Genomic DNA, 22,712 nt, shown 5'->3' with positions numbered 1-22,712 from the left:
TGAGTGTGTTTGGGAGGAGTGTGGAGCCGCCTGACACAGACCAGGCCCCCGCGTCTAATTCTTCCCAGTCGCCCTAGCTAGTGGGTCCATGTGCATGGCTCTTTCCTCCCGCCCCCTCTTCCATGCCCTGCTGATTGCCTCTCCAGGTTTATCTGACCAGCCTGAGGAAGAGCGCTTTCTAGAGACGAGTACTGGAAGTAAATACTACCCAGCCTGGCTGACCAGGTGGGAAAGAGGTTTGTGTTTGCAGCAGGGATTCAGAGGCTCCTCCTGACAGGAGCAGGCTTTCTTTTCCATTGAGTAGGTCCCCTTCTTGGAGTGAGGTGGCCTCAGCCCTCATGGACGCCAGGTGGTGCCCTGGACTTGGTGGCAGTCAAGCTGTCTCTCCTCATCATACTGCCCATGGCTGGCAGGTTTCACATCGCTTTTCCTGCCTAGAACAGAAGCCAGCAGGTGTGGGAGGCCAAGTACAAAAGGGCAAAAGACTACAAGTCCCTGACCAAGCAGAAGGCCTTCTGTTGGCTACAGTCTTTGATTCTCCTAAATATCACTAAATATCCCACCCCAGGCCCTGCCTCTAAAATCTTGCTGACCCAGTGATCCTCAGCAGGCCCTCAAACTGAATCCAGATACCACTGGCTTGTGTCTGCTCTGTAACGCTCAGCCCAGTCCTGAGCATATCAGCGCCATCAGCAAGGTAGACGCATACCCAGACCTGCCCAAACCAGCTTCAGCCCAGCTGTGGGAGCTTTTCCTTAAAGCCTTTTATTTTGTAGTATTATAGTGGTAGTTCATGTTTGGTTTTAAGTCCTAGTGTCAAGTAGTGGGCTTTTAAACCACTCACTTGCCCTCTCTCTCTTGCCTCTTGGGCCTCCTCCTTCCCTTGGGTAGCAGCAGCCACTCCAGTGTGGAGCAGAACAAGGTCTAGGGGCCGCACACTAGTCAACAGGGATTCTTTTATCTGGAGAGGGCTGCCAGGCCTTTCAGAAGAGCCGGAGGCTCAGTGCCACTGCCCTTCTCATTGGCTGCAGAAATGCATGGAAATGAAGAACACCATCCTGGCCCGGCAGAAGGAGATGCACAGCTCCCTGGAGAAGGTAAAACAGCTGATCCGCCTCATCCACGGCATCGACCTCTCCAAACCCGTAGACTCTGAGGCCACTCTGGGGGCCGTCTCCAACGGCCCGGACTGCACTCCCCCTGCCAACGCCAGCACCTCCACGCCGGCGCCCTCCCCGCCCTCCTCCTCCTCCTCCCAGAGCTGCACAGTGAACTGTAGCCAGGGGGAAGAGACTAAATAACAGAGCCCTGCTAGGAGAAGCCACGGGATCCCAGTGGCAAGGAGAGCAAAACACTGAAGACTCTAGACAAGCAAAGCCGGATTTCTTCTGGAAAGTACAGAATTCTTTTGGTTCTTTGGTTCCAGAGAGAGAGAAGATGCTTGTGCCGGGTGGCACCAGAGTTTGCCAATTGATCCTTCTTATTCTGTGTGTACATGCAAAGACTGGACCACGCCACATGAAACCGTGCCAGCTGGAGGCTCTGGGCCAGCACCACGCCAAGTGGATAATACACTTGCTCTCCCTGTTACACGCCAGTGTGTGCCTGCGGCAGCCCCCACCGCCACCGTGGGCTCGCTTTTGTTTTGTTGGGTGGGGAGCGGGGACGGGCCGAGGCGGGGGGGGAAGCAGGTTCCAGACCCTTATTTGCTGAGCTGTTTGTTTAGGTAGAGAAGACAAGTCCAAAGAGTGCGTGGGCTTTCCTGTTTCTAAACTTTCACTACTATAAAACCAAAAAGAGGAAATCGAGATTTAACCAACCCCAGTGCCCAGAGGAAGGGATGGGGAGGGGATGGGAGGGAGCCGGGGTGGGGAAAAGTATATCAAATAAGCAGTATTTCATATTGTCTGGGGCGGGCACAGTGCACGGAGAGATGGACACCAGGAACAGCCACCGGGGTCTTCTCCGGAGCACTCCGCTCCCCCACCCCTCCCCAAGCTCCTTCCCTGCTTTGGCAAATCGGCACCGTCCCCGTGGATGATCCGGTTACCTTTCCTCTCCAAGAACAAGCAGACCCAGGCCTCAGGTGGCCCTTGCCCGGGGCAGGGAAGAAGGGCGTGTGTGTCGAGGAAGGAAAAAAGGTGGATCAGTGATTTTACTTGAAAACAAGCTCCATCCCTTTTCTATATTTATAAGCAGAGAAGATCCTGAGCGAAGCAGCACGCGACCCAGGTGTGTGTGAATTGAATGGAGACGTTGCTTTTCTCTTTTTTTTTAAATTTTTGTTTCTGTTCTTTCTTCTTTAAAAAAAAGTTTTATTTTGTTGTTTATTTTACTTTTTTGGTAACAAAAACTAAAATAAGGAATAGAGAAGCTGTTTTTCAGGCTGACAGTCCAATTAAGGGTAGTCGAGACCTTGCATGGTAGAATAGGAATCATAGTGTCAGTGAGGTCCCGTGAGTCTGTGTGAGTCCTTGTGTCATCGTTCGGGGCACTGTTTTTTTATGCAAGGGCAAAAATCTTTGTATCTGGGGGAAAAAAACAACAACAACTTTTTTTTTAATTAAAAAGGAAAATAAAAGAGATTGAGGTCTTCCTAGTGTTACTTAAATTAAGATCAAGGTAAGAAACATTGTAAAAAAAAAATTACAAAAGTGCTATTTGTTTCCTAAAAACAGTGATTTCTATTAAAAAGGTGTCAGAACTGGAGAAAATGCTGTGTAGTTATAATTTTTTAGCACAGAACCTGCTGAACATGATGACATTTTGCTGTGTTTGTGTCTCAAGACTGGTGGGCTAGTCTCCATGATTTCTGTCCTCCGGACGGCCGCAGCCCTGACGAGCAGGGGCAGAGCTCTCCCACCATTCTCCCCGCCTCAGAAAAGACTGTCCTCTCTTCTTGGTGCAGGGATCTGGGCTCCTGTTTCTGAAGCCCACATGGAGTGTGGATGGTGTCAGGGCCCCCCCTGTTGTCTCCTCGGGTTTTGCTAGAGCAGAAGGCTGGTGCCGAAATAAGATCCCTTCCTTTGGTGCTGCTCTCGGTCTTTCAGCCACCAGCATTGTGAGTGCCTGGGGGACAGCTTCGAAGGAAATGGCCACTGAAGCTCATTGGTGCCCACGCACCCCGGCTTTGGTGGATGGGTGCAGGGGGCAGGCTGCATCAGCCCTTGGTGCTTAGAAAGAACAAGGGAGTGAGATGTCTTGAGGGGACATGGTGTCTCTGAGACAGAGAGCCCAGGGTGGCCTTTGTGTCTTCATGTCTTCGAAGAGAGACTGCTTTCTCTGCCAGCTGCTTTCTCTGCCTGCTGGCTCCAGTCACCGGAGATGGGAGTTTACTCCACTTTGCCCACCCACAAGCTTCCTGGGTGACCTTTGGCTAGAACGCGGTGCTTGCCTTGGCTTGGCCTGTCTTCTTCTTGGGAAAAGCGGGGTTCTGAAAGGCTCAGACCATTTCTATCATCTTGCCTTGTGGGAAATAAATTTTGTCAAGTGTGCGCTCCCGCTGGAGACCTTTTGCCCATTGCGCACATCTGGCCACAGGAGGGAGGCGGGGGCTCTGCACCCCACCCACCCACCCCACCCCCCGGCACTCCCAGAGCATCTCTCCCAAGCCCGCCCCCTAAGGGCCAGAGCCTAGGAGGGTCGGAAAAGGGGCCAGTAGTTTCTCCCTCACCTAGTGAGGCCCAGAGAGACAGAGATGGATCCTGAAAGCAATTGCAACAGAGAAATACTCCTTAGGTAAAACGTATATCATCTCTACCAACCATTTCCGTTCATCTTCCTGGGATGTTAGAAGACGGGATTAAGAGGGGCTGTACAGGCCTCAGAGTCAGGACCTGGCTGCAAGTTTGCCTGAGGGGAAAAGAAAGGAGCTCCCTTTCCTCATGCAAAAACCCAGGTGCTATGTCTAGTCAGGGAGCTTTGGGAGATGCCTGGACTAGTTGGAGGAATAGTTGGCAGAGGTTCAGAGCCCAGAGGCGGGCTGTACGCCCTGTCTTGGAGCCCTCCCATTTGACTTGTCTGGGCCCAGAGGCTGGAGGTTGCCACATAATACCTATCCTCTTGAAAGCAGTGGGAAACTGTGATCACTAGAGGCCTTTGCTCAGAAAGGAGCTGCCTGGGGGTTCTTGGGGGTGGGAGGCAGGGCTAGGAATTGACCAGGGTTTTGCCAGCTGCTGTGAACAGTCACACTCTAACCTTGCCTAGGGTTGGGGTATGGATTCTTCCTCAAGTTCAGACATAAGCTGTTGTGCAAGTCAGCTAGTATGGAGTTAACAATGCAACCCTGCCCCCGAACCTGCATTCTGGACTCAAATTCCCAAGCACCCCTTACTGCAAAGAAAGGGCCCTAGTCACCCAGTCTCCTCCTCCTTCACTGTCCTGCCAAGAGAAGACCCTCTCCGTTCCGCCAGACCTGTGGGGTCCCTGTGACCACCTGAGTCACACGTTCATCACTGCCCCACCGGAGCTGCCTCTCCCTCCCTCTCCCTCTTTCCCTTGTGCTGCTTTTCCCCGTGCCCCAGTGTAGCTGCTGACAGACACACCTGAGAGCAGCTGGCCTGCAGTCACTTCAGAGGCCAGGGAGCGGCTGGTCTGGCTCTGGGAAGGAGCTGCCCCCCGGGCCCTGGATCAGGACGCCCCTTGTCAGTCCCGTGGCTCAGGTGACGTGCCCTGGAAACAGTGAGGTCATGTTGCTGTCATCGTCCCTGCTCACGTTCTTGCCAGTGTGGCCTGCAGGTCCTTTTTCTTTCACGGAGCCTGCTGGGTCTTGTCTCACCGCTGCTGAGCTCCTCCAGAGTTCTGCTTTCTTCCTTCCTTATTGGGCCCTTTTGGCGCAAGCCTGCTGGTCGTGCCTGGCAGGGAGACCAAGCTCGGGGCAGCCCCTCGTGGGCCTTACCTGTGTGGGGCCTGTAACACGGCCGTGGCAGCCTCCAGCTGGCGCCATGTGAGTGCCCGTTTTCCCGACAGGCCCGCCTCTGTCCCCGCTGCTGCTTGGCTCAGGCTCGACAGGTGGTGTGAATGGGCGCAGTTGCTCGCCCCACACCTCTCCTGTGAGGGTGACCGCGTATCCAGCTCTGCTCAGTCTCCGCGTGTGCAGCTGCCTCTCCAGCCGTCTCTGACACTTACTCTCTTGGGGCCAGCGGAGCCTCCTTGTGCTCTCATGCCAACCCATGACTCACACAGCACGCTCAGAAGTGGCTTCCTCCCTTCCCTCCCTTTTAGGGGTTGGTCTTTCTTATTTATCCAAAGGGCTTAATTTAGGAGGCTTTTACCCCAAGGGGCAAAAGGCTCTTTGGTAGTAGGATGGATGGTGGCCAAGCTACATTTTCCAGGCCCTGGGTTCTCCAGATTCCATGGCTTCTGTTGGATGGAGGCAACCTTGCTCTGTCTAAAAGACTGGGGACCTCACCCCCACCCCTCAGCTGGGCACCCTTGGCAGGAAACAGGAGACCCGTTCTCACCCTGACTTCAAGCCGTCTTCAGTATCAGCTCCTTTCCAGGAAGTGAGGGGGTGGCCTCTGAAAAGATTCCTCTTGGCCTTCCCACCGGAGTAAAGGGGAAGGAAGCTGACCCCGGTGGAGCTCTTGAAAATAGCCCTTGTAAAGGAAGAGCAGGGCTCACAAATTCACTTCACTCCCCGCTCCCAAAGGCTCTTCTTCCCTGAGGACTCCACCGTCCCCTCGGCAGTCTCTGGCCCCTGCTCCTCTCTCCGGTGTCATTGGGTCCTCAGCCCAGGGTAAGCTGCAGTCAGGCAGGACAGGACGGGCAGCCGGAGGTCAGCAAGCTCTGAGCAGAAAAGAGCCAGCCAGCTCCCAACCTGTCTCTTGTCCATGCCCTTTGTGATTTCAGTCTTGGTAGAACTTGTATTTGGAGTTTTGTGCTTCAAAGTTTTTGTTTTTGTTTGTTTGATTTTTGTTTTGAGGGGGTGGGGGGGATACAGAGCAGCTGATCAATTTGTATTTATTTATTTTAACATTTTACTAAATAAAGCCAAATAAAGTCTCTGAGACTCATGGTGTTGGGTTTGGGGCAGGGGAGGGTAGACAGGACACACTCCAGTCCCGGCCTCCGTGCCAGATTCAGCACCTCCCCAGGCTCACTTCCTCATGCCCCAAACCAAGAGGAACATGAAAAGGAACTGTTAAAACTTTACTTGTGAAAAAGGGATGTCACAGGTGAGGATGCAGGAACCAGCCCCAAACCAGCTGGGGCAGAGGAGCACTAGACCCCAGCCATAGGATAGCAGCGAAGGGAGGCCCCGTCCCAGCCCTTCCCACAGAGACCATAAATAATTTAAATAGCAGGGAGGGCGGGGCGGCAGCAAGGTTGCTCCAGTGTCTGCAAGGAGTGTGCCGGGGGCAGGTGTGAGGTCAGGTGGGGCCTCGGGGCTGCTGCAGGGCAGTGAGGTATTTGAGGGCAGCAGCCCCATAGTGGCGGGACAGATCCTGGTGGAACTCGTCCTTGAGGGCCTGGAGGCAGTCACGATAGGTGGGGCTGGAGCGGAAGCGGGAGATGTCCAGGCTTGGGGCGTGCGGCAGGTGGATGATGAAGGCCTCGGGCAACACCAGCAGCTCGTATTCCTGGGGGAGTGGGGCACGCGGACAGTCGTTGCCTGGGCTGGGGGGAGATGGCAGCTCTGGGGAATGGGGAGCAGATTTATTCGATAGCTGCTAAGAGCCAAAGTCAGGGCCAAAGGTAGACGGCTTTAGTTCTGCAGAGGGGTGGAATGCCTAGTAGTGCTGCCTAATGGTGCAGTGTGCCCCACTGCGGTATAGTGAGCTCCCTGAGCCTGGAGGTATTCAAATCAAGGCTGGAGACAACGAGGTGCCCCTTACCTGTGCATCCAGCTCCACGATGTGGGCCACCTTGTTCCAGCCGAAGCCCACAAAGCGGGGGTCGTAGCGGGGGCAGTCACGTGGCACCACCACATAGGGCTCATAGTCGGCTGCCCACTGCACGGGGTATGGGGCCTGAGCCTCTCGCCAGCGGGCATAGTCTGTGGGCGCGTGACCCCGGGGCCACTCATGGTACCTGTGGGGCAGGATAGGGCGGGGAGCCAGGCTGAGGCTAGGAGCTCGTGGCTGGAGGGGGTCAGTGTGGGGAACCCCGGGGCAGGGCAGTGACCTCTCCTACCTGAAGGTGTGGAGAGACCCAGCGTCCAGCAAGGCCAGCAGTTCGGCCTTGGAACTGGGGAAGCTGAAGCGGTAGTGCAGCGTCTCAAATGCGGGCACCACCAGAGCTGCCTTCCGCCCGCTGCCCAGCTCCAGCTGCTTGATGGAGGCCCTGAGGATGGAGCACCCACGAACAGGAGAGAACTAGGAGGGCTCTGCCAACAGCGCTGGGCCCAGTGGTTCTCTTACTTTTATTAGATGAGGACCCGACTTCAGGGGCCGGCTCACCCTGAGCCCACTAGACACACGTGGAGCTGCTGTGGGATCAGCTCCCAGCCCGTCACTCTCCTAGGCAGCCCAGAGAAACGACATGGCCCCCACCCAAATGCAGCCCCCGTTTTACAGAGGACACTGCCGCCCTGAAGGGAGCAGGGACACACTCGCCAGGGTCCTGCGGCTGCTCCCCCGCCCCGTCCACATCCACTCACATGCCGTTCCTCTCCCTCCTCTGGCCCACCTGAGGTAGTCGTAGAGGGAGTAGGCAGGCAGGAAGTCAATGTCACTGAGGAAGACGTAAGGCGTGAGGGCCTGGGCCAAGGCCACGTTGCGAAGCTGGTTGATGGGGTAGAGGGGACCTTCACGGTACACCACGTGGTAGGCCACATCCTGCCGGGCGGAGAGCACCACCGAGGTCTCCACGAAACGCAGAAACTGCTGGGCCTCTGCGTCTGTCAGGTACAAGGCCAGGCTCATGGGGCCCGGCCAGTGCCTGCACAGGGCTTCCAGCATCTGCAGCCTGGGGTGAGGGGAGTGGTCAGCCCAGGGAGGGCTGGGATACCTCCCGCGTTAGCTGCCACAGACACCCCCTCAAGTGACTTGCTGAGCACCTTCCAGGCGCTTTTTGACATGCTCTTATTTAATCTTCACAACTACCCCACAAGGTGGGTACTTTCTCATTTGACAGATGAGAAAACTGAGGGCCAGAGATATTAAGCCTTGCCCATGGTCCCACAGCTACGGAGGGGCAGTTCCAGACATCTGAATGATTCCCAAAGCCCAAGCTCCTTCCACCATCTCCGGTGTCTCCAACTCCTGGAACTCCTCAAGCATCAGGCAGTAAGAGCTCTTCCTTCCACCAGGTGGAACCCTCCTCTCGAAACCCCCAGTCCCAGACCACACTGTGCTCCCTGGGGCTGCCCTCGGCACCCTCACCGGTCCATGGAGAGCTGGGCCACCAGGGTGACATCGTGGGGCTGGGCGGGCGGTGGCTTGTGGGGCAGGAAGGTGATGTGCACACGGTGCACAGTGAGCTGCTGCCGCCGGAACTCAAAGCATGCGTCCTCCTCGTCCAGTTGCGCCAGGGCCCGCTGCAACTGAGGGGATGGGGGAGAGGAGGACAAGCTGGGTGGGGCAGGCGGACAAGCCCCAGACAAGGCCGGGTCCCACCAGAGCAGAGGGGTAGAGCCTCCCCGAGGGAAGGAAAGGCGGCTCCCTCTCACCTGCTCGGCCCCAGGAGGGGGCGGGCGGGGGCACCCAAAGAGCTCTCTCCGCAGCAGGTTCCCATCGTACTCCAGGAAGGTCAGGTAGAGGTTGCGGAAGGATTCCACATGCTTGTTCTTCACGCGAAGCTTCTTTGGTGAGTTCCAGTGGATCACCTGGGACCAGGGAGGGCATCGGCGGGGGGGATGGGAGCAGGGAGCAGGAGTCCCCATCCTGGGCCCATCACCACCACTCGGTCCCCCTGCCCCGTTCACCTTGAGGTCAGACGCCTCTGAGTAGCAGCGCTCAGCCAGCGTGTGGTCTGACAGTTGCACGTTCCAGACGCAGGGCAGGGGCCGCACCAGCCACGGGTGCTCCTTGATTATGGCATTGAAGATGTCCTGGGCGGAGACAGCCATCACATCTCGGCCCAGAGCCTGCCCCACCCCCCTCAAAAGCTCCCCCAGACCTGGTCAGCCAGTGAGGTGGCAGGCAGGGTGAGAAGCTCCCGCGTGGCTGTCAGCTTCCACATCTGCTCCCAGCCAGCCTGCCGGAGCCGGTCCAGCCGCAGCAGGATCACGCCTGCTCATGGGGAGAGGTTGTCATGCCCACCTGGGATGACCAACTTCTGGAGCCAGGGCTCAAGAAAGTGTCTTTTGAATGCTTATCTTGTGACGTGTTGGTATTTTCTCACTGTTCAGACGTGAGCATGTACTAGCTCTATCGACAACTAATCCTCTTGGGGGTGAAGGGGAGGCAAAGCACAGCTTACAGACTCTGCACCTCCACAACCATCTTCTCAAATTTGGTGATCCCAGGGCTGGTAAAGTCACCCCCATTTAATGGATGAGAAAACTGAGGCTCAGAGGAACCAAGTGATTTGGCCATAGTCATTCAGCATGTACAGACAAGGTTGGAACTGTGATTTCTGGCTCTTCTCCCAGTGTTCTTTCTACAGAACTGTTCTTCCTGGGGGGCCTTCCAAGCATTCTGTGCCCTAACCAGCCCCTGGGGCCCAAGGACCAGTGGCCGCCCCTCCTGCCTCTCCCCCCCCCCACCCCACCCCCACTGTCCCCACCTGTGTTAAATCCCCGGCCCAAGGCAGGCCAGGGCCTGTGATTCCTCCAGAGGTTGCCGAGGTACCAGTCGCTCTGGTTCTCCACGAGACCAATCACTTGTTTGTCTGGGAGGGGAAGGCATGAGGGAGCTGCCTGAGGCTGCCACTGGACCTCGGCTCAGGGCTAGGCCACAGGGAGGCCTGCATGGGCCAGGGAAAGGGGCTGACTAGGGGGGGGGTCCCAGGCCTCTCACCAGAAAAATGAGCAAAGAGTGCCCAGAGCTCTGCAATGTTGGAGGCAAAGGTGACATCTGTGTCCAGGACAATGACACGGGCCAGGTCAGGGGGCAGGGCGCTGGGCAGCACTAGCTTCATTAGCCCATAGAGGCCAGAGTAGTGCTTGTTGGGTATCCAGGAGACCTGGGGCTGTGGGTGGAAGGACAGGGCATGAGCCTGCAAGAGAAGGGCCTACGAGTGCCAGAACATACTCAGGTGACAGAGGGGGAAGAAGGGATGGGCCCCAGGAGGGTGAGGGATTTGAGCTTCAGTAGATGTGATGGGACTGGAGGTCCCAGGCAGCTCTAACCTGTTCTCCCCGTGATCCCCACAACCCTGGGAGGAAGGAGGGGGCTGGGTATGGCTGGGGAGGGGTGCAGAAGGGCCAGGGCTCTTGCCTTGAGCTCATCAGCGTTGTAGAAGCTGATCCGGACAGCAGGCACCATCCATGTGTGAAAGAGCGTCTCCAGGATGTTCCTGGCCACGGCGTCAGTCACCAAGTGGAGATGCAGTGGATTTTTCCTTCAGGAAGGACAAGGGAGGAAAGCTGAAGGCCCCAGAAGGAACTACACGGGAGAAGCCCTACCCTTCGAGGGGCTCAGAAGTGGCAGCACCAACTTCTGCCAAGAGCTTTTCTGTACCCAGCTCCGGATATTCTTAGAACCACCTTCATGGGAGGAGAGGGACACTCCTGGCTGTACCTGTAGAAAAGCATGGACTTCACCAGGGTGATGACGTCTCTGCTGGAGTTATGACCCGCACACACGATAGCCACCTGCAAGAGCTGGGAGGGGACACCAGGTCGGCAGCAGCCTCCTCCTCCCCTCGACGGTAAGCACCCATGGTGGGGCTCACCTGGCCCAGGGCAGTGTAGCCCCACCCGGCATCAGCGCTAGGCAGGAGTGTCGAGGGGGACTCCGCAGAGTGGGAGTACACCCCCTCATTTCACAAATGGGGAAGCCAGGCCAGGAGAAGGGGAGGTGCGAACTCCAGGCGCCCCCAGCTGGCCGGTCAGTGCCAGAGCCCACACCAGGTGTTGGGATTCCCACAGGTGTCCAGGTCCCTGGGCTGGGGGCGCGGCGCCCCTGAGATTCCCGCCGCCAGGGGCCGTGCGCACCTACCTACCTCGCACTTGGGCGGCCGCGGCCGCGGCGGGGTGCAATCCGAGCCGTTGCGGCCCCCGGGGTCTGCCGGCGGGTCTCCGTCGAAAGCAGCAGTCCCCCGCGGCCGCGGCCGCTCGTCTGGAGGCACACGTGGCGTTAGCGACCTGGGTAAGGATCCCGGGCCAGCCCCGCCCCCACTCGCCTCCCGCTCGGTGCGCTCACAGTCCAGGTCCCCACGGAACAGGAGGAAACCGATCAGAAGCAGCAGCAGCAGCAGCGCTGCGGCCCCCAGCGTCCGGGGGCGCCCTCGGGGCAGCATGGCTGTGGGCAGCAGGTGCTCACGGCGGGGCGCGACCCCGGGCTGTGGGCTCCATCGCGGGCCCTGTGGACCAGGGAGGGAGAGAGGAGAGTCAGCCTTGGGCGGTGGGGCCCGACGGCCACCCGATCTTCTCTCCCGCGCTGAGTCGCCACCTCACCTGCTCCAGCGGCTTGGGGATCCCGACCTTACTCTCTCAGAAGACGGCTGGGGTGCAGGGAAAGGGGAGATGAAGGAGCAGGCCAGCCCGGTCGGAGCGGGAGCCAGCCCCGCCCCCAACCTGGGTTCAGGTTTCATCTCCGCTTGGCTGAATCCGAAGGGGCGGGGAGACCCCTCCCCGGGGTGGGGGGGAGAGGGAGGCCCCGCCCCGCCCCTGCCCGGGCTTACGAGGACCCCTACAGCGGGGGAGGAAACCCGGGAACCCTCAAGATGGCTGGAGGGCTTGGGGGCAGCCACCCAGGAAGGACCTGTCCCAACTACCTGCTCTGAGCCCATCCCCCTCTTCCCTAACCCCATCTCCTCCCCCGAACCTTCCCTTGCGGGAGGGGCCGTATCCCCAGACCCAGGATCAAAGGAGTAGCCCGAGTTAAGAGGGAGGGGGCGGGCTGGAAGGCCGGGCCTCACGGGTCCGGACACCTGCTCAGGGGGCGGGAGGCGGGGCCGGCCGAGACTCGCCCAGGAGAGCAGTGGAGCATTTGGAGTCCCCGCTTTCCTCCCCGTCTGCTCCACCCCCACGCAGTCCAGGTGTCCTGGCAGCATAAAGCGGCCTTGTGAAGGTCGCCTCCTGCCCGGGAGTTGACGAGGGGCCTCACTGACTCAGGCGGCCTGGGCTTCCTGGGCAGGGCCGGGGATCCCCAACCCTTCACTAGACCGTCGTGAATGTGCCTGGCGCCTGGCCTGGATCTCTTCCTTTCCCCCCGACCTTCCGCCCTGGAGGGGTTAGGGGACGCTCTGGGCTGCGAACAAACAACCACGGTTGACTGAGCGTGTACGCTTCTGTGCCAGGACCTATGCTGAGGTTCCACAGCCTCACTGCAATTAACCCTCACATCAGTCCTGTGACACAGGCATGATTCTCCCCGCAGAGCTGAAGTGACCTGTTAGAGCGCCCTCTGGCCTCTCCTGCGGCTCTACCCTGCAGACAGAGTTTCAGTGCTGCTCCTCCATAAGGGTTTCCTGCCCTAGAATCCTGCCTGGATTCTGTCAGATTCTCACAAGGTAGGCCTCTCCTTCCACATCCCTTGGTTTATATTGTTTTCCTAGCACTCCTTACAAGTTGACCTTATTGACTTGTTTATAGCCTATGTCTCCCCTAGAAGGTAGCTGCTCCCTGGACTGGGACCCCAGCAGCCAACCAGGGCCTGTAAATTTGTGCTGAACATGGATGGGGACTCACTGGACCTCACTGTGACCTGGAAAGGGGTTCAGGCTGTGTCCTTCAGCCCAGCTTCTGGCTATAAAAAGTGAGGGTCTGAGAGGCCCCAGCCCCAAAAGAAGTTGTGGCAGAGCAGCCCAGCCTGAGACCCCTCCCCCCACGTCTCCTGCTCTGAGGCCAGGATGCCTTTCTCTGGGAAATGGGGAGTCTGCAAGGAAGGTCTGGCTTTGGGCCTTTGGAGGCCAGGGGCAGTGGTTACCATGGAGACTGATGTGGCTCCTCATACATCTGGGAACTGAGAGGACATGAGGGGATGTAGGGTCCATCCATGCGTCTGGAGCTTTGAGCCTCCAGTCCCCTAATCCTCATCTCTAGCCTGGAGATGGGGTGGGTGTGGGTGAATCCCTCCCCAAGCCCCTCAACAGAGACTGGGGGGTTTAAATGTAAGAGAGCAGATAGGGTACAGGGGAGAATCTGACCAGGGAGTTTGTGGAGGGAGCTGGGTCTGCAGAGTGATGGTAGTCATTCACAGTGCTGGCCCCACCCCTTGCTCAGCCTTACCACTCAGGGGACATTGAGTTGCTGAGATGCTTGCTGGGCCTCTGAGAAATTCTTCTGGGGTGTGGAGGGGGAAAGGGAGTAGGCATGGGCATATGAAAGGGTGCTGGTCTTCTAGGCCTGAGACCCAGCTCTGCCCAGGACTTTGCTGTGTGACATTAGACTAGTCAGGCCCCCTCTCTGAGCCTCAGTGTCCACATCTGAGCTAGACCTGTTGGACTGGTCTAGCTCTCTTCCCCTGTGGTTCAGGGCAGAGTGAAGGAGGCAGGATCAGGTCCAACCTGCCCAAAGGCCCTTCAAAGCCCAGCCAGGTGACCAAATCCAGGCAGGGGCCCAGTAGGGCGGGGTTGCCCTGGGAACCTCCTGCACACACGACCACTCTTTGTCTCTGAGACCTAATCAGGCACAGGATCTGAAGAGGAAATTCAGGCAGCCCAGCTGCTGCCAGCCTGGCTGAGCTCATGATCCCTTCCTTCCCAGTCCTGAGGGAGGGAAGAGAAACAGGCTCCAGCCCCAGTGGCCCTTATATCCTGTCCAAGGGTGTGAAGGTGGGGGGGGGGGGGCTGCCCCTCTGTCTTCCATGCCTCTCTCCTCCCCAGAAGCACAGGACCACCAGCCCTGGGAGTGCCAAAGAAACCGCACAGTCCCCTTCCTCATTCTCTCCGCAGCCGCAGATGGAGGGTCTAGAGGAGTACCACTGATGAGGTTTGGGGAACAAGTTCATTAAGATGATGAGATGTAGGGAGGAAGGGAGAAAGTGCCCCACACTAAATGCCCTGAGCGCTGGTCTTAATCCCAGTTGCTAACTTGACTCATGACCAAGTGGCCTCAACAGTCGCTGCTCTTGCTGAGCCATGGACAGTAGGAGACAGGGCCCTATCACAGGAGACTCTCACCGTGGTCTGTTTGGCCAGTGCCATGCTGTGTGACCTGAGACAAGTCCTTTCCCCTCCTTGGGCTTCTTATTCCCCATCTGTGGAAAGTAGCTCACACCAACCTAGCCAGGTTGCTAGGAGTCAAGTGTGAGTGAACCTGGCACCCAGGAAGTGGTGAAAAATGGTGTAGATGATGTCCATGGCCACCTCTTCTGTTCTCCAGGACCTTTGCCTCTCCTTAGGCGCTAAGTCTTCATTCCTTGGCATGGGTACGGAGGGCAGTTACGATTCGATTCCCCACCTGATATAGAAGAAAACTAAGCTGGGGAAGAGGCTTGGAGGAGGGAGTGCAAGGATGACCTGTGGTTTCTTGGTGGGTGTGTTAAAATGCCTAGATTCTGTGGTCAGACTAGACCAGGATTCCAGTCTTGACTGGGCGTTCTTAAGCGGATCCTTTTCTCTTGTGGAGATAGTATCTGGTGGAGCGGATTAGGTAAAACAATGTAGTACAGTACTATTCTCAGAGTACCATAAACCTGCGGTCCCTGTCCCCAGCGGCGCAGCCCCGCGGCCTCAGCCATGCCCCGCCCCTTTGCCCACAGCCAATCGGCGGCTGCCTCTCCAGAGCATCCGTTCCCTCTACCTCTGGCCGCTCCTTTCCCGCCGCTGCCCCTTTCGGGGAGGCTGTCCCGTTTTAGAAGAGATTCCTTGGAGAAGCCCCCATTTCTTGGGGAGCAACTGAGAGTCGGAAGGTGCACTCGAGGGCCGACAAGCGCTTTGAGGTTGATCCCGAGTTCAACGACCAAGTCTGCCCTCTAACCATTTTACAGATGGCGAAACCTGAGGCCCAAGGAAGGGAAAGTCCTGATTAAGGTCACCCTAAGCCGAGAGCGGAAGCCCGGGCCAGGGTTTTCTCTGTGAAGATGGGACTGCGGGTGCGCACTTTTGGAGGGGGGCACAGTCCATGTGGGTGCTGGGGCCGAAGCCGAGGCACTAACGGTGCTGGCTAGGGGATCGTGAGTGCGTGGGCGGCTGGACTCCTCGCTGCCTCAGTTTCCCCAGCACTACCTCTGGTGGGGGTCGGGAGACAAGGCAACTTGCCAAACGCGCGCCTGCACACAGTCCGACTGTCCTTAGGCTGTCCCTGCACCTCCCCAAGTCTGACGGAGGCTCCTTTCTGCGCGCTACCTCTCAGCTCTTGAAAATCCAGTCCTCCCGTTCGAGCCTCTCGGCGTTCTATTGGAAAGACTTTAGGCTTTTGGTCTCCACTCTAGAATGAACTGTTCAGACTGACGCGGGAGCGTTCCTGGAGCTATAACTGCGCAGGCGCAAGGGCAGCCAACCCGGAAGGCGGAAGAGCCGGTTCGGACAGTTGGGGTTGGGGGCGCAGAGTGTGTTAACCAATGACCTGAAGGACTGGGAGGGCGAGATTAGGCCCGGAGTTGCTTAACGCTACTCTGGTGGGGGGTGATTTACGAAATGGGGTGAAGAGTGGTTCAATGGCCCTCCAAGTCACCGTTCTTCTGGCCCGCGGAAGTTAAGCAACGCAGAGGCGGGCCTGAGACCGGAAGCAGGAAGGAGTGCGCAGGAAGCAGGGCGCCGTAGCCAGTCGCGCTGCAGGTCCGTGGGTCTGTTGGTCCCGAGGGCAGGATGGAAAAGCTGCGGCTCCTGGGCCTCCTCTACCAGGAGTACGTGACTCGTCACCCGGCCGCCACGGCCCAGCTGGAGACGGCAGTGCGGGGCCTCAGTTACCTGCTGGCAGGTGCTACCCTGATCTTTGACCCATCCCTTCGGGACTCTGACGTCTGACCCCACTGGCCACCTTCCCTGCGGAGTCAGGGTAGTGATCGCTCTGTTTGAGAAGTTCCTTCCAGGTTCCCGGGCGTAGGGCGTAGCGCGGAAATGTACAGGGACCCGAAGCCGCTAGGTGAGGCAAACTCTCACCGACGCCTCCTTCTGTGCTTTCTCCCCAGGTCGTTTCGCCGATTCGCACGAGCTGTCAGAGCTGGGTGAGCCGGGCTTTGGGGCGAGTGGGGGACGGTAGGGTGGGGGAGGGCTCCCCAGAGAGGTGACCACCCCGTTTCAGATTTCCCGTTAGCTCATCCTGTTCTGTGACTGAATCAGACAAAGGTACAGCGTCCACTATCCTAGGTCCTCCATGTATGTCCCCATAGTAGAGAGACGTGTCTGGGGACCTTGACGGGTCAGGAGGCTGAGCGAAGCACCTTTTCTGCTTTTGCCCACTTACTTAATCCTCTCTACAGTCATGTGAGGTGGGTACTGCTGTGGTCCTCATTGTCCAGTTAAGGGAACAGACGTTTAAATGAGGTTAAGGAACAGCCACTGAAGGTCCCAGATCCAGGATTCAAACCCAGATCTCCCAGATTCCAGACTCCCCAGACTGTAACTGCCTCAGTGGTGTTCACCCAGTGAGTACAGGAGGTACAGGTCCTGAAAGGATGAGCTAGGTTTTGAAAGGTAGAGATGGAACAAACTTTCAGGGACAGGCTGCAGAGAGAGAGCAAAGGCCAGGAGGTGAGACTGCACATCTGTGTCTATTTGGAGCGTGATGGGCAGTTCTGGGCAGCTGGATGACCAGTGCTATCCAGCAGGGCAGTAGCTAGTTTGTCATAGAGTTCAAACCATCCTTTCTTGTTCCAGCCACCCACCTGAGAGATCATTTTGGGGAGTGTGGAGTTCTGAGGAAGTGGGTGGGGAGACATGTTGGTTTCCGCATAGGGTGAGGGTGGCTGAGCACAGCAGGTGACAGGTGATCCCTACCGCGCTGGGGAGAAGGTGAGGGGGTGGAGGCTACAGAGCCAGCCTCTCACGGCCACACTCTACCTCTCAGTGTACTCTGCCTCTAACCTGCTCGTGCTGCTCAATGATGGGATCCTACGGAAGGAGCTTCGAAGAAAGTTACCTGTGGTAAGAATTGTGCCAGGAACTGAGGATGGGAAGCATGGGGGCTCGGGAGCAAAATAGTAACCACCAGCCCCTGTGTGTAGCACGTGTTATGATCTCATAGAGTTACGAGACGAGGCTGCATCCATCTGAGCCTCAAGCCGTCGCATTAGGTGAAGTGTCCAGGTGTTAAGGTGCCCTTATCAGGTGAAGAGACTGGGTTTCAGAGAGTAGAATAGCCTTTCCCAGCGGGAGAACTCAGGCTTACACACTTAGTCTTGGAAGGAGGAAAATCCACATCTTCTGTCAGAGGCGTCCCCTAGGGGGAGGGGCTGAAACTAGGGGGAGCCCCCTGACCTCTTGGCCTGGGGTTCTTGCAGTCCCTGTCCCAGCAAAAGCTGCTGACATGGCTGAGCGTGCTGGAGTGCGTGGAGGTGTTCATGGAGATGGGGGCTGCCAAGGTGTGGGGCGAAGTGGGACGTTGGCTCGTCGTTGCCCTCATCCAGCTGGCCAAGTATGTTGGGAATGTGGGGGGCCAGCCCTGGGTGGGGGTACCTGAGCTGTACAGATAGTGTTCAGCAGAGCAACCCTGACCCCCTGCTGGCTAGCCACCTCCCCCCGCCAGCCTCGCCGTACTCCCAACCCAGGGCTGTACTGCGGATGTTCCTGCTGATCTGGTTCAAGGCTGGCCTCCAGACCTCACCCCCCATCGTTCCACTGGACAGGGAGACCCAGGCACAGTCCCAGGGTAAGCTGCTTGCCTGCTCTGGAGTGAAACGGGGCATGGGACTGATCTGTAGATTCAGAGCTGACCAACATGAATATGGCATTTTCATTTGTGGAGCACATCTATCCCCGTCAACTCATTTTGTTTTCATCACCCTGTATTTTAGAGAAGAAAAAGAATGATGAGGTCAGAGGCAGGATTAGATCTTAAACTCAGGACTTTTGACGTCAGAGTCCTCATTCTTTTTTGTGGGCTGCAAGAAGAGGGCACAGAGCATCAGTGGGAGGCAGGGGTGTTGCCAGTCTTGTCTCTGGGCCTGGTTCTGTATCAAGAGCACAGCCTCATGAGGCAGGGTACCCAGCAGATCCGTCCCTTCAAGGCTTTGGGCCCATCAGCTGTTGGCCTCTGGGCCTTACTCCCCTGACTTTGGGTGGGAGCAGTTCTTTGTTTTTCTTCCCTTCTCTTCATGGTCATGTTGAAAGCAAAGCACTGAGAAGATACAGCCCCTGGGTTTTTTTGTTTTTTGTGTGGCCGTGCAGCGCAGCACGCGGAATCTTCGTTCCCTGACCAGGGATTGGACTCACGCCCCTGGCAGTGGAAGTGCAGGGTCTTAACCACTGGACTGCCAGGGAAGTCCCAATATGGCCACTTTGGTGCTGTGGTGCCCATAGACCAAGGGTCTTCCCTGCCTTGTTCCAGAGCCTGGGAAGCCTTGGTTCTTGGCTGGCTCATCTGCCACAGGTGATTACTGGCCTTTCCTCAGGCTGGGGAGGGCTGCAGAATGCTCCCCACTGTGGACAGGTCCTAGCCCCAGCGTCTGCTGTGGTGTCCTTGACTTAGCTGCTGCTCTAGTACAAGCGTATCCGTTCTTCCCTTAGCCCACAAGCGTTCACTGCACGCACATTCTTTGCAGGCTCTGCTGAAAACATGTCCCTCTGACAGTAAGACGTTTTTTCTGTTCCTTCTAGATGGTGACAGCAGCCCTGGCAGCCAGGAGCAGTCATATGTGGGGAAGCGGTCAAACCGAGTGGTGCGAACTCTCCAGAACAGTAAGTGTAGGATGTAGCCGGATGACGCACCTCGGTGCTGAGGTCAGCATGGGCCTGAGGGCCTGGCTTTCATCACTGCCCACCCTCCGCCTGCCCCGCCCCGGCTTGGACCTGGCTGCTCATCTGCTGCCCTTGTGTTCTAGCTCCGTCCCTGCACTCAAGGCACTGGGGAGCCCCCCAGCAGCGGGAGGGACGGCAGCAGCAGCAGCACGAGGAGCTGAGCGTCACCCCCACCCCGCTGGGGCTGCAGGAGACCATCGCAGAGTCCTTGTATATTGCCCGGCCCCTGCTGCACTGTATCTTTGGCCTGGGGTGGGGTCGGGATAGACGGGAGTGGGCAGAGCGGGCCACGTGCTGGAGACATCCTTGACGCCTTGGCCGTCAGTGCTCAGCCTGGGCCTGTGGGGTCAGCGGTCGTGGACACCCTGGCTCCTGTCTGGTGTCGTGGATGTGACCAGGTGAGCCTGGGCCTGCCTGGGGGCTCCATTCCCTCTGCCAGGCTTTGTGCTGCAGGCCTGGCCTCACCTGGGCAGGCAGGGGTCCCTGTTCCTCCTGTTGCTGGTCCTAACCTTGTCCCCTCCCCCCAGCCTGAGCCTCCTGAGTGAGAGGAAGGGCCTGACCCGGAGGGAGCGGCTGGAGCTGCGGCGCCGGACCATCTTGCTGCTCTACTACCTGCTGCGCTCCCCGTTCTACGACCGCTTCTCCGAGTAAGGATCTGGCCCCTAGAATGGCAGGGCCCACCCTCGGCGAAGCAGAGGGGAGGGAAATGGGTCACGGTGCCCCACCCCTGTTCACGCCTTGCGTTCCCCCCTCCTTCCCTGATCTGGGTTCACTGAGCACCTGCTATGTGCTGTTCTGGGTGCGGTCACTCCCTGATTTCTCGGGGCCGTCCGCCCTGTGTGCAGCTTAAGCTGTTGTTGGTAGGCAGCTCGCTGAGGGCAGGGCCACTGGGATCATGGGCGTGAACTTTCTATCAGTACATCCTCGGCTCACTTGCCCATTGTCCTGTAAAGTAGTTGGAATTATCCCCACTTCTCACAGGAGACGCTTGAGGTTCAAAGAGGTTGGGAAACTGAAATGGAGCCACTAGCCAGTGGCAGAGCCAGATTCCACGTCTGTGTTCTCTCCTGGCCTGTCCCTGCCTTGCCCAGCCCTCACTCCATCCCCTGTGAGGGTCCAGAGCTCCCAGCCACAACCAGACAGAGAGAGGCCTGCTGGGGCCGAGTCAGGGGTGGCTCGGGGCCAAGTCTCCCAAAGACCTCTCCTGAGGTCAGACCGAGATTTGACAAGGGGTCCCTGTACAGCGACTGGGGCTGTGAGACAGACTGGAGGCTCCCGGGACCCCCTCTGTCCAGGTCATAACAAGTACGCTGCTTAAAGTCTGGAGTGTTCAGTTGCAATTGTACTTAACGTTCTGTCCGTACAGCCTCTGTTTATTTTCTGAGTAGAAAGTAAGCTTAGGTCATGTTTAATAAGCACCTGAGTGAAAATAACTGCCTGGCACTTCTTATTTTCAGATAAGTTTAAAAGCTCATAAGGTACTAAAGCCAAATCCTATTCCATACTCTGGAGGAAACATTCTGGAGACTTATTTGGATCATATGACCTCCCCCCTACAGATTGCTTGCACTCTACAGAGGAAACATTATAGCCCCAGTATCTCATTAAACTGAGGAGTTGGGAGACGGTAATTGCAGAGGTGGCTTCCCAGGCTGCAGACGTCCAGTTTGGCTCGGTCTCCTGCTGACCTTACCAGTCCAGCACCCTTAGGGCAGTGGCCCGGACTGAGAAGGGTCCAGAAAACCGTCAGAGGAATTTCTTGTTTCCCCAGAGGACAGGGAGCAGGGTGCTGAGGGGCCTCTGGGGTGTAGGCTGGGAAGAGAGCATCTTCCTCCCCCCCCCCCTTTTTTTTTTAATTATTTATTTATTTATTTATTTTTGGCTGTGTTGGGTCCTCGTTTCTGTGCGAGGGCTTTCTCTAGTTGCGGCAAGCGGGGGGCACTCTTCATCGCCGTGCCGCGGCATGTGGGATCTTCCCAGACCAGGGCTCGAACCCATGTCCCCTGCATTAGCAGGCAGACTCTCAACCACTGCGCCACCAGGGAAGCCCCCCTTTTTTTGTTGTCACACAATATAGTGTCTAGAGCCCGGTTGCTTTCCAGTTGTGGGCTGAAGTGTGAGCTTTCCAGGCGTGTGGCTGGGGGACGGCAGGACCAGAGGTCTCGTCCTTCTGTCCTAGAGGATGTCCTTGATCCACAGAGTGACTTTCTGTCCTCGGAGATGCACTGCCTTTAGTCAGGTAGTCAGTGGAGGCTTCTTAGCACCTGCATTTGCAGGGACCCATACCGCCTACTCAACCTGCTCCTTTCTTGCAGGGCCAAGATCCTCTTTTTGCTCCAGCTACTGGCAGACCATGTCCCAGGCATTGGCCTGATCACAAGTAAGCATGGGGCGGAGGTGTGATGACTATTGAGTGTGTCGGATCTCATGTGTGGCCCATCACCCTGTTTTCTCGTTGTCTCCTTGTAGTATGATTCTTGGCACAGTTGGGAGAGGGAGCCTGCGAGGTCAGGTTGGGTGGGTGACAGCTTCTCCAGTGATATAAGACTGGCTTCTGTGGGTGGAGACTGTATGGCGGGAATGAAGCCTGCTGGCTGTTTGGAGATCCCACCTCAGCAGAGAGGCACTGGGCTGGGGCCGTCAGCATGTACAACGGGACAGCCGTGTGGTTGCTCTGAGCCTGAAACTCCTTGTCTGTAAATGAGGACAGAGATCGCTGCCAATGCTGGGGGAAGAGGTGGGAGAGTTGGGGGCTCCTGCCATGTGGATGGGAGCAGCTGTATTTGGGCAGCAGTGGCTCAGAAGGGCCCCGGGTAGAGCAGAGCCAGGTTGGAGTCTGGCCCTCAGCCCTGAATTTGTTCCTCTCTCTGTCATTGCAGGGCCACTCATGGATTACTTGCCTACCTGGCAGAAAATTTATTTCTACAGTTGGGGCTGACAGACATTCCACAATTGGGGTGTGGGGAAGGGCAGGGGGTGCCTCAACCCTTCAGTCCCCTGGTCCCCTCTGCCCTAATAAAACTGACTCTGGCAGTGTCCAAGCCTGTGACCTCTCCGTGCCCACCGCCCAGGGCGCCTGGCGCTCCCACCCTGGCCAGGCTCTGCACACAGCCCTGGTCACCACTAGAGCTCCCTTAATACCCTTTTGACTTTGCATCCGCCAGTGATGGAGACACAAGCCTGCACCTTGTCACTGAGCTGAGAAGCCACCGCTAGGACTGGGACCTGGGCTCCTCCCGCCACAGAAAGCTGGCGTTTCACCTCACCGAGCATGGGAACCTGCCTGCCGCTGCAGCTGCGGGAGTGAACGCTGCTTCTCTCTCACCGGTCCCTACTGACGACAAACAAGGCTGAACCTAGACAGTGGATGACATCTGCCCCTGTGTCTTCTGCCCGGAGCCTCTGTCTGCCCCTCCCCCTGCCGGGGCCTGTTGCCTGCCAGCCGCTCCGTGGTGGAGCCCGGTGATGGTGGGCCCGGCTCAGTGCAGAGCGGCACCTCAAGTCCTGAACCCCTGGTTGAGAGCAAAAGGCTGTTCTGCTGTGGGAAAGGAGCGTCAGACACCAGCCAGCACTGGGGCTGATGCTGGGGCGGTGGTAAGGTTGGCAGGGATGCGAGCCCGAGAGGCTCTGGGGAAAGCTGGGTGCAGGTTCACACGGTATGAGCTGGGGTCTCCCCCATGTTTTCCCCGGTGCCCGGCCCTGCATGGAGCCATGCGCGCTGCTGGGGGTGGGAGAGGGGTTTGGATGGTGCCGCTGCTCTTTCTGCCTGGTCTTCCCCCTTCCTCAGCCTTTGCTGCCTTTGTGCTGTGAGCAGACCACAC

General features: G+C 57.7%; 3 protein-coding genes across 33 annotated transcripts in view; 2 read left to right on the top strand and 1 right to left on the bottom strand.

Annotated features, from left to right (window-relative positions):
* PHF21A (PHD finger protein 21A) overlaps positions 1 to 6,003 on the top strand; it is a 195,265-nt gene extending 189,262 nt beyond the window's left edge. For 16 of the 17 annotated variants that reach the window (XM_082410760.1, XM_082410757.1, XM_082410756.1 and 13 more), the window contains one exon: positions 1,032 to 6,003. In XM_082410760.1, the coding sequence (XP_082266886.1) occupies positions 1,032 to 1,301 (270 nt within the window). In that variant the 3' untranslated portion in view covers positions 1,302 to 6,003. The other variant, XM_082410758.1, reaches the window with a different exon arrangement.
* Positions 6,004 to 6,137: 134 nt separating this feature from the next.
* Positions 6,138 to 11,355, bottom strand: LARGE2 (LARGE xylosyl- and glucuronyltransferase 2; the record flags this gene model as incomplete). Of its 5 annotated transcripts, none has more annotated exons than XM_082410739.1 (13): positions 6,138 to 6,637; positions 6,837 to 7,032; positions 7,135 to 7,284; positions 7,630 to 7,908; positions 8,325 to 8,485; positions 8,612 to 8,992; positions 9,061 to 9,173; positions 9,670 to 9,774; positions 9,903 to 10,074; positions 10,323 to 10,446; positions 10,626 to 10,708; positions 11,050 to 11,165; positions 11,250 to 11,355. In XM_082410739.1, 13 exons carry the CDS (start codon positions 11,344 to 11,346, stop codon positions 6,143 to 6,145), a joined length of 2,472 nt encoding a protein of 823 aa, XP_082266865.1. In that variant the 3' UTR covers positions 6,138 to 6,142. The 5 variants fall into 5 exon arrangements, with proteins under 5 accessions (XP_082266865.1, XP_082266866.1, XP_082266868.1 ...); XM_082410740.1 differs by having other exon boundaries at positions 8,612 to 8,767; positions 8,867 to 8,992; positions 11,050 to 11,346; XM_082410742.1 differs by having other exon boundaries at positions 6,250 to 6,581; positions 8,612 to 8,767; positions 8,867 to 8,992; positions 11,050 to 11,346.
* Positions 10,618 to 22,253, top strand: PEX16 (peroxisomal biogenesis factor 16). 11 transcript variants are annotated; one of them, XM_082410832.1, is made up of 12 exons: positions 10,618 to 10,755; positions 12,429 to 12,561; positions 16,125 to 16,160; positions 17,003 to 17,079; positions 17,436 to 17,569; positions 17,664 to 17,803; positions 18,751 to 18,831; positions 18,975 to 19,127; positions 19,217 to 19,289; positions 19,419 to 19,538; positions 21,207 to 21,271; positions 21,771 to 21,932. In XM_082410832.1, the coding sequence occupies exons 5-12, from the start codon at positions 17,496 to 17,498 to the stop codon at positions 21,827 to 21,829; spliced, it is 765 nt and encodes a 254-aa protein (XP_082266958.1). In that variant the 5' UTR covers positions 10,618 to 10,755; positions 12,429 to 12,561; positions 16,125 to 16,160; positions 17,003 to 17,079; positions 17,436 to 17,495; the 3' UTR covers positions 21,830 to 21,932. The 11 variants fall into 11 exon arrangements, with proteins under 11 accessions (XP_082266958.1, XP_082266960.1, XP_082266959.1 ...); XM_082410833.1 differs by lacking the exon at positions 10,618 to 10,755 and adding an exon at positions 11,249 to 11,361; XM_082410834.1 differs by lacking the exon at positions 17,003 to 17,079.
* Positions 22,254 to 22,712: the final 459 nt, after the last annotated feature.

The sequence above is a fragment of the Balaenoptera physalus genome (genome assembly GCF_965194825.1).
Source record: "Balaenoptera physalus genome assembly, chromosome: 10".
Classification (NCBI taxonomy): domain Eukaryota; kingdom Metazoa; phylum Chordata; class Mammalia; order Artiodactyla; family Balaenopteridae; genus Balaenoptera; species Balaenoptera physalus.
The sequence above is the reverse complement of the archived record's forward strand: the minus strand, read 5'-3'. Positions and strand labels throughout refer to the sequence as shown.

What these genes read in the sequence shown, in the direction of transcription:
- PEX16 (XM_082410825.1), top strand. Translation starts at nt 15,802, where the DNA reads ATGGAAAAGCTGCGGCTCCTGGGCCTCCTCTACCAGGAGTACGTGACT. An exon ending in GCCCTCATCCAGCTGGCCAA is followed by an intron (nt 17,570 to 17,663) that starts GTATGTTGGGAA and finishes CCTGCTGGCTAG; the next exon opens with CCACCTCCCCCCGCCAGCCT. An exon ending in TTCTACGACCGCTTCTCCGA is followed by an intron (nt 19,539 to 21,206) that starts GTAAGGATCTGG and finishes CCTTTCTTGCAG; the next exon opens with GGCCAAGATCCTCTTTTTGC.